We start from the raw sequence: 9,357 nt of genomic DNA on the forward strand, positions 1-9,357 counted from the left end.
GACGCTGCGCCTGCACCTGGAGGGCGATGTCAAGGCGACCAAGAAGAAGATCACATGGCTGGGCCAGGACCCCGCCGTGCCGGCCACCGAGGCCGTGCTGGTGGACTACGACTACCTGATCACGAAGAAGAAGCTCGAGGAGGACGACTCGGTCGAGGACATCTTGACGCCCGTCAGCGAGTTCAAGGAGACCGCGCTGGTGGACGCGAGCGTCGCCGAGCTGCCGCGCGAGTCGATCATCCAGCTGGAGCGCCGCGGGTACTACATTGTGGACAAGACGCTGAAGGACGGCGCGCTGACCCTGGTTCGCATTCCGGACGGCAAGGCGAGCACCATGGCGAGCAAGCACAAGGAGGAGCCTGGTGCCAAGAAGGCCAAGAAGGAGAAGGATACCGGCAAGGGCAGCCCGTGGTCGAAGGGCAACATGTCCAAGCCGGCCAAGAAGGACACAGATGCATCGCTGAATCTGCCCAAGCCCAAGCAGGTCGTCGATATGTACGAGACTAAGCCTGTGTACGGCGAGGTGCCGGTGGACGCCGCGGGCAAGGCCTCGGACATGTACGAGACCAACAGGATCTACTAAACGCTTATATGCGGTCCCGCTGAATAAAACGTAGTGAGGAAAGAGCCTCCACATTGCGGTAGCTTGTCTGCCATATCCAGCCAGCACAAGCTCCATGTGCCGGATCCATAGATTGTAGCCCCCCAGACCATCGTCTGCCCGCCAGACTGGCCGGTCTCTGGCCAGCAGCGAAAGTAGGCCACGATCAACTAGAGAGCGCGTTTACTTCCATCCCTCCCCGCCCAATCACCGCTGCCCAGCATGTCGGGTTAGGAATAAATCATGCATCGGGCGTTGAACTTAGCGGACCACCCAGTCTCTGTCCCCTTGCCTTTCTTTTTTCTTCCATACCTTTTCCCAATTCACATCTGAACTGAAAATGCGGTTCCTGGTAGCAGGCAGCCTGTACACGCTCTCGCTGCTGGCAGCAGCCAGCGGGCTCGTGCACACCAACCTAATCCGCACGGTGGACCTGACCTCAGCGCCGTTCATTCGCGAGCAAATCGGCGCAGTGGTGCAGAACGAGCACGCCAGCAAGCAATACAAATCCTACACGATCGCCGTGCCTGCCTCCAAGCACGCCCACCTGGCGTCACTGACCGTGCATGAGCGCAAGTCGGGCGTGGAGCTGCCAACGGTGCCATTGGATTTTGACACAAAGCGCAATGCGTATCTGTACCGGGCCACGCTGCGCGCGCCATTGGCGCCCAACGACAAGCTGAGCCTGAACGTGGACATGACATTGAGCCGGTTCGTGTCGGCGAAGCCCGCGGTCATGGAGCCTGCGGACGACCAGCAGTGGGTGTGGGAGGATCGTGCGCTGGTGCCGTCGGTGTATGAGACACGGAAGCAGAAGACGGTGGTGAATGCGCCAAGGGTGACGCGGCATACAGGCGTGCTGCAGCGCAAGTCGGTGGTGTTTGGGCCCTTTAACGCGACGGCGGAGGACGGGTCGGCAGAGGTTGCGTTTAGGAGCAACAAGGAGCAGGCAGCGGCGGTGCATCGGCGCGAGTATTTCGTGAGCCATCTGGGCGACGACCTGAATGTGCTGGAGCACTACCAGCTGAAGAGCCTGGCGCCGCGCCCGCCGCAGTACGACAAGGTGCGCGAGACGATCGCAAAGTTCATGCGGACCCGCGACAACTTCATCAAGACGCTTCTGGTGCCTGTGCCGGTGACCGCCCGGGACATGTACTATGTTGACGAGATCGGCAACGTGTCGACTTCGGCCGTGACCAGTCCGCGCGAGGCACATGGCCAGGAGTTCCGGATCCTGCAGCTGAAGCCGCGGTACCCGCTGTCGGGCGGCGACCAGTACACGTGGTGGCACGGCTACAGCCTGCCACTGCATGCGTATCTGAGGAGGCAGGGCGCGCGGCATTTCCTGAAGGTGCCGTTTATCGGCCATATTGCGGCGTCGGCCAGCGGCAAGAGCGAGCTGACCGTCGACATGGCTGTGGCGGAGAACGTCGCGGTTGAGTCATACGAGCTGCATGTGACGCTGCCCGAGGGCGCTACCGACATCGATGTCAGGGTGCCGGTGCGTGCCGAGATTGCGTACGAGCCGACCTGGTATTACTTGGACTCGACGGGCCGCACCACTGTAGTGGTGACCACCGGGAATGTTGCGCCGGGCGACCTGGGCGACGTGCTGGTGATGTATTCGTACTCGGCAGTGGCCGTGTGGCAGAAGCCGGCGGTGGTGGCGCTTATGGTGTTTGGTGTGTTCGCCGTGGCCATGGCGGTAGGCAGGGTCCGGTTTGGGCTGGCGCAGGCGGCCAACAAGAAGAAGAGCGCATAAGAGATGTCTTTTTCACACAAAAATTATATATCTTTTTTTAGTGTCATTCCAGCCCCTCATGCATATGATGGCAGATCATGTAGTCACGCCGGCTCCTGTATGACGAAACCGCTCCCTCCAACCATGTCATCCGGTGGGCCATTACAAGAGAGCACTCTCAGCTCTATAAAGCTCCCCCTTTCTCTTCTACAATGTCGCAGACTACTTCCTTTACCAGCTTTTCGGCCCCACCACCCACACTCTCAGCATCTCCCAGTGCCCTATCCAAGGGCGGCCGCCCAAACACCACGCTCATCGCGCTCTTTGTCGTTATCGGCATTCTGTTCCTCACTGGCAGTATCTGGGCCGCCATAATATTCCGCGGCAAACTACGCCCGCCGTCGGTACATGCCCGAGGCCGCGCTGAACTGCGCAACAAACGGCCTGTGCTCACCGCCCCTATGTTCGACATGCTGCGTGTCCGCCCTATTACATTTTTCAAGCATGACTTCGATGACTGCGCAATTTGCCTTTGCGCGATGAGCGGGCAGGTGGTGCTGCTGCCCTGCAATCACGCGTTTCATAAAATGTGCGCTAGGGGGTGGTTGATGGAGCAGTCGGAAGAGTGTCCGCTGTGTAAACGGTCGGTTAGAGTTGCTTTGGGAATTATTGAGGCCCCGGAGGAATTGGCTCCGGTGGAATGTGAGATTGGAGCAAGGCGGGTAGAGAGTTCTGTGTAGTTCTGTAGAATATCGAGTATACCCGGCTTCTCATTATTTCCTCCGGATATGGAACGGAAGCTAGTTGTTTTGACTACCGTCGTGTTCGTAGTGACGATACCCAAGTGCAACATCCGGGTAGACAAATATGCAGCCTGACAGAAGATAAACGCCACCTGTTGAAGACTGAAATTCCTTCCAACCAGTTGTTCCAGAATGGTAGTCCGTTTTGGCCAGCTGGTTCTGATCTGCACGGTTTCAGGCTCCTTACTTCCATCTACTGCTGCTTGCTATGACAAATTCCAGCCAAGGTAGCTATTGGACTCCTTTTAACCACTATCGAGCAACCACTACACCATGAATAGTGGCACTATGTTAGCAGCGTTTATGCTATTTACTGCATCCCACTATAGCTTTTGGTACTATGGAAAATCTCGTGGTTTGCAATGTAGATATATTGAGAAAACTCTCATCAGTTAACACCAAAAAATTCACGTGTACGGTCGTATGGAACATGCTCATGTTGGTTCCCATAGACTTCATATCGTTGCGTGTTGCGAAAGGCGCTACTGGCAGTGTGAGACATCTTGAAACACATTATATGAGAACTGTAGGCAATGGCACTGGTAGTGTAAGTGTCGATGAAAACGAAAAATACGACCGTGAATCACATAGTGTGCAAAATGTGACAACTAGTAAACACATACTCTTCGTCTTCTCCCTTGATATCTATCATCCCTTGACTGTCGAGCTGTATCTTGTCCAAGTCTACCCCAATCCACGTTGAGCGAGTTTCAAGCCCATTGTTCTCATATTCGCTGCCTAGAGCATTGTTGTTGCTAAGAATTGCTTTGTGGTCATTCTCCACATCTGGTCTTGATTGGCTATGTCAAATATTCAGGTAATTAACATGGACAAACAGTAGAGTCTATCATCGCATGATATGGATAGTATCTTGTCATTTGTCCACGACAACGATAGTACCTTAGCTTCACTGCGATACGTCCTTCCTACAAGGTGTCCAAAAGAGTTCAGCATCTCTAGTAAACATGTAGGTTGATAGAGAATATACGCTGTCTGATAACAAGTAGAAAGTTATCTGACCAACTCTCACTGAATAGTAGCTCATTTTTGGTATTTGCGTCTATCTATGTCATTTAAAGTTCCTTGCTTACATTTACAGCTGTTTGTTACAGCAGCCTACAATGTATTTGATTAATTCCTTTGAGCCATCATTGAGGCATCATTAAACTAAAACGTTTGTTAATAAACATTCCTTTTGAAAATTGGCTTTATATTAGCATATTATCTATGCCATTCACAGTGTTTTATTGTTGCCCAATAGTATTATAGAAATGCTAGTTGTTTGCGATATTGTGAATATATTTCTACAATATCATTTATTTTAAGAAATACCATAAAACTCACGCGTACGGTCAACCGGATAGTTTTCAGACAGTTTCCCATAGACATCGCATTGTTGTGCATTGCGAAAAGCACCACCGGTAGTGGGAGACACCTCAAAATGCATTATATATAAACTGTAAGCGACAATATTGGTAGTGTAGGTATCGACGAAAGCGAGAAAGATAAGACTATGAAACACGTAGTGTGTACGACATGGCAACTAATAAGCACATTCCCGTTGTCCTCTCCCTCGATGTCCACAATCTCTTGGCTGCTGAGCTTGCTCTTTTGTCCAAGCCAACCCCAACCCTTGTTTAGTGGGCTTCAAGCCTGTTGTTCTCGTATTCACTGTCGAGAGCATTGTTGTCTCTGAGAATTGTCCTACAGCTATTCTCCATCTCTTGTCTTGATTGGTAGTTGTAGGTTTTCAAAGCATTCGCATAGACAAACAGTATAGCCCATCATAGCATGGTATGGATAGTATCTCTTCATTTGTCCACGACAAGGATATTAGCCTAATTCCACTGCGAAACATCATTCCTATAAAGGGTTCAACAGAATTCTGTATCTCTGGTAAACAAGTATGTAGTCTACTACAAGGTATACGCTCTCTGTAGACAACCGAAGCCCCATCCGACTGGTTTTGTGAAGTGGTAGTCCATTCTGATCAGTTGGCTCTGTCCTGTATGGGCTCAAGCTCCTTATGTACAACCACAGGTGCTTGCTGCTGCAGCCTACTGCCAAGATAGCCACTGGACTCCTTCTAGGCAAGCACTATACGGAAGTGTCTCCTCGCAAATTTTCATCTTGAACAATGATGGTGCCAATGAAGCGTTTATGGCATCCACTGTGTCTACCATTTGCCTCTGGTTTTACAGAGCAGTTAATAATTTGTGACAGCAAATATATTAAAAAGCATTAAAACTATAGCTATATGCCAGAATAATCACTGGCAAGGTCATATACGTGAGACACGTCCTGAACCCCATTGACCTCATATTGTTGTGCGTTGCGAAGACTATTACTGACAGTGGGAGACATTTTGGTATATATTATACGTAAACTGTAAGTGGTAGCACAGGTAGTCTCATGTTGATAGAAGCAAAAAGATAAAGCTATGAAACAGGTAGTGTGTAAGATGAGGCAACTAATAAATGCATGTTCATTGCCCTCTCCTTCGGTGCCCACCATTTCTTGACTGTCAAAGTGGCTCATTTGGCCATGCTTACCCCAACCCACATTGAGCGGGCTTCAAGCATATTGTTTTCCTATTCCCCACCTTGAGTATTGTTGTGTCTGAGGATTGTTTTGTGGTCATTTTCCTCCTCTTGTCCTGATTGGCAATGGCAAATATTCGATTCGCGTGGGTTAGCATTATGAGATAATATCGCTCGAGGTTTTTTAATCCATAATTTTTTCCGCACTTGTTTAATGGATAGGTTTCTCCTGCTTCACATCATCGATTAACTCAATTGCGACCATGACTCGACACGATCTAAAAGCATAGGTGGTGGAGCTCCGCACTGTATTTCTGACTTCTGAAATGCCCCGCACTATATGGAGTGTCCTGTCGTTTGTCCACGATAAGGGCCATGGGATAAATCTGGTGAAGAGTATCATATCCACTATGTTCAACAGAACCTACCATCTCTAGTAAATAAGAATGTGGGCAGATAATGAAACTATGCTGCTTGCTAATGAGTGGAAGGCTATCTAACCAGTTCTTGTCGAATGGTTGACCGTCTTGCTCACTTGCTTCTAGACTGCGCAATTTCAAGCTCTTTGCTTCTATTTACTGCTGCTTACTACGACGGACTGCTGCTAAGGTACCTGTAGAGCACTATTATGTCAGTACCAAACTTTGTTTAATTGAAATGCTTGTTTACCTATTTTCACCTTGATAATCGATACTATCAACGAAGTATTTATGCCGTTCACAGTACCCAATGCTGATCTTTGCTAATATAGAGTAGTTGGTGGTTGTGACCTAGTAAATATATTATAACACGATCTTCGTATAGCTATCTACCAAAATAATCAAGTGTAAGTTCAGCTGCATGAGATTCTGTCTGGGTCCCATGGACTTCACATTGTTGTGCATTGCGAAAAGTACCACCGGTAGTAGGAGACACCTCAAAAAACATTATGTGTAAACTGTAAGTGACAATATTGGTAGTGTAGGTATCGACAAAAGCGAAAAAGATAAGACTATGAAACATGTAGTGTGTACGACATTGTCATCCTGAACGAACGTCTCGTGACGTTCTGGAAACATTAGTCGAACAGCAGTGACTGCTGGTTGGGAACCTTTCTGTATTAAAGACTGAAATTAAGATAGAAATTTAAAATGAAATTTTAGATGAAATCATAAATGAAACGTGGAGGGTGAGCTTCTGAGTATCATCCGACACATATAAAAAAAGGGAGCTAGTACCTCTATGGATGAGCTCCTTACCGGAAAATTTTTCAGAAGAGAGGGAGAGGAGGGAGGGCAGCAGTCACTGCTGTTCGACTAATGTTTCCAGAACGTCACGAGACGTTCGTTCAGGATGACATTAGTCATCACAGCAGTGACTGCTGGTATGTGGAGAAGGTGCTTGCAGAGCAAGTGTCGTCAGGTTGGTCTGTGAGCGGCGGTTAATGCGGTAGTGGGTATCAAAGACCCCTGCCGCAGACCAAAAACCTTGTGTCAGTACTTCGTCAAGAGAGACTCCATGTTTAGAGGCAGCGTCTGAGCCAAGGGACCTCCCTGAGATTCGGCGAGAGGAAGTGATAAGGGACATAATGGCCTGTATATGTTTGGAGATGCGTTGAGTGCCAATACCATGGAAGGGGCGTCGTTGATCATGGATAAGTGGTGTGAATTTGAGATGAGGGGCCGTCGGGTGAGTTGCTGGGGCTGCTGGATATATATCGAGTATATTGGCTTTGTAAGCCGTTAAGCAGTCCACAGGGCAAATGAGAGGGTCTGGATGCCTATGGATGTGGACTGGCCGTTCGATTCGGCGACCTCTGCGTAGTTCCTTAGGAGCAACAATTATTAGGTAAGCGTGATCTGCGTGTATGGCTAATCGGGAAGCATCAATTCTGGCAATGTCTGATGGGCGCATAAAGCCAGTGACAGCGAGGAGCCAGCACAATTTGCGTGTAAGGTCTGGTATAGAGAGAGTTGCAGATGGGCCAAGTGAGCGGAAACTAGTAAGGATAGGGGAGATATCTGGTGCAGATTTGTCGAATGAGAGTAGTGCAGAGCGATCAATAGCAGTGAAGAATGCTGAGAATGCCCCAGAGTGGGTGAGTCGTGAGGGGTCATCTTGCATATCAAGAAGTGCGGATCTGTAGTTAAGGATAGTGCTCGGCTCCCAGTGTAGGTGGACCCGTCCTTCTGCAAGGAAATTAACGATGTCGGCTGCTGCTGCTTTTGTAGCCTGAATGGATCGTTCCTCACACCAGGTACTGAACCGGTCCTGGATAGAAGAATAGGCTCGGGTTCGGGCTGTTTGTGCTGCTGGGTGGAGTGCAATTGAGATAGCATCACTGCTTAGTCCAGCTTCTGCTAGTTGCTGGCGCTGACGCAGCAGGCGATGAGGGACCACTGGGGGTTGCGGCCTAGTGGATGTTGTTGTGTTGTGCTGGTTGGGCAAATGTGGTCGGGGGGAATGTGCAGTAGTTGGCCCTGTTGGAGCTGTAGAAGTATCGGGAACCATGGAGCGGATGGCCAATAGGGGACAAGAAGAACAACGTTGTGTAGGTGTTCACGTTGAATCTTCTGTAGGATGGCTAGGATCATATGCCATGGTGGGATGCAGAGGAGATGCTGGCCGTGTGGCCACTGGTGATATAGCGGTTGGGTGATTTGTAGCTGTGGGAGGTCGAGCTGTGGTGCATACGGAATTTGCACTGCTGGTGCCCATTGCTGGCAGATCCTGTGGAATGTGTGTGGGTGTAGGTACCACGTAGTCTTGCTGCTCTGTGCGCGGGATGGTGCATCGGCTGGGTTCATTGCTGATGGGATATGCACAACCTGTAGTGATGTTGCTGACTGGAGGCATCGGTGCCAGATTGACTCTGCTAGGTGTGAAAGCTGAGGGGAGAATGTGCCACCTTGGTTGTTCATATAGGCACGGGCTGTACTGTTGTCGCAGTGTACTAGGATATGCTTCCCTTGGCATTCCTGTAGTGTTGCTGCATAGCTGAGGACCTGCAATTCCTTGTAGTTGATGTGTCGCAACCTGTCGTGCTGTTGCCATTTTCCTTGGATAGTGCGTTCTGGTGTAACGATGCCCCAGCCATCTGAAGAGGCGTCTGTGAAAATCTCCATAGATGGGCGTGGAGGCAGAAAACACTGGCCGTTCCAGAGGAGTAGGCGTTGCTGCCACCATTGCAGTTCGTGGAGGGCATCTGGTGGTAGGGGAATAGTTGTATCCCAGGAGTGGTGGCCTAGGGCTGCATTCTTGGTGCGAAGGAGTGCCCGAGTGAAGAGTCGTGAGGGTAGAATAGCGGGCATAGTTGCGCAGGCTTTGCCGATAAATGACGCTAGCTGGCGAGGTGTGGCATGTCCTATATTGATGAGCTTCTGTGCACTGCGGCGCAGGTCGCGGCGTTTGGCTGAGGGTAGATGTATAGACATTGTCCGTGAGCGGATCATAAAGCCCAGGTGCTCGATTACTTGTCGTGGGTGCATTGTGGATTTGTCTGGGTTGATAAGGAATCCCAAGTCTTGCAATGTGCGGAGAACTCTGTCGGTGTGTTGCTGGGCCTGCTGTTTGGTTTTGGCCATGATCAGGAGGTCGTCCATATATGCTGTTACTCGAATTCCCTTGCTGCGCAGATGGCGTAGTGCGGCGGCCATGACCTTGGTGAAAATAAGCGGTGAAAGAGATAGACCA

At 50.1% G+C, this 9,357-nt stretch overlaps 1 protein-coding gene across 1 annotated transcript; it reads right to left on the reverse strand.

Moving 5' to 3' along the window:
* Positions 1–6,769: 6,769 nt before the first annotated feature.
* DL89DRAFT_240458 (uncharacterized protein) lies at positions 6,770–8,456 on the reverse strand. Its single transcript, XM_040885002.1, has one exon. The coding sequence runs from the start codon at positions 8,173–8,175 to the stop codon at positions 7,024–7,026; it is 1,152 nt and encodes a 383-aa protein (XP_040739323.1). The 5' UTR covers positions 8,176–8,456; the 3' UTR covers positions 6,770–7,023.
* Positions 8,457–9,357: the final 901 nt, after the last annotated feature.

Source organism: Linderina pennispora, assembly GCF_002104995.1.
Source record: "Linderina pennispora strain ATCC 12442 chromosome Unknown DL89scaffold_74, whole genome shotgun sequence".
NCBI classification, from domain to species: domain Eukaryota; kingdom Fungi; phylum Kickxellomycota; class Kickxellomycetes; order Kickxellales; family Kickxellaceae; genus Linderina; species Linderina pennispora.

Excerpts from the sequence above, each read along its gene's own strand:
- DL89DRAFT_240458 (XM_040885002.1), bottom strand. The coding sequence starts at position 8,175 with ATGGTTCCCGATACTTCTACAGCTCCAACAGGGCCAACTACTGCACAT.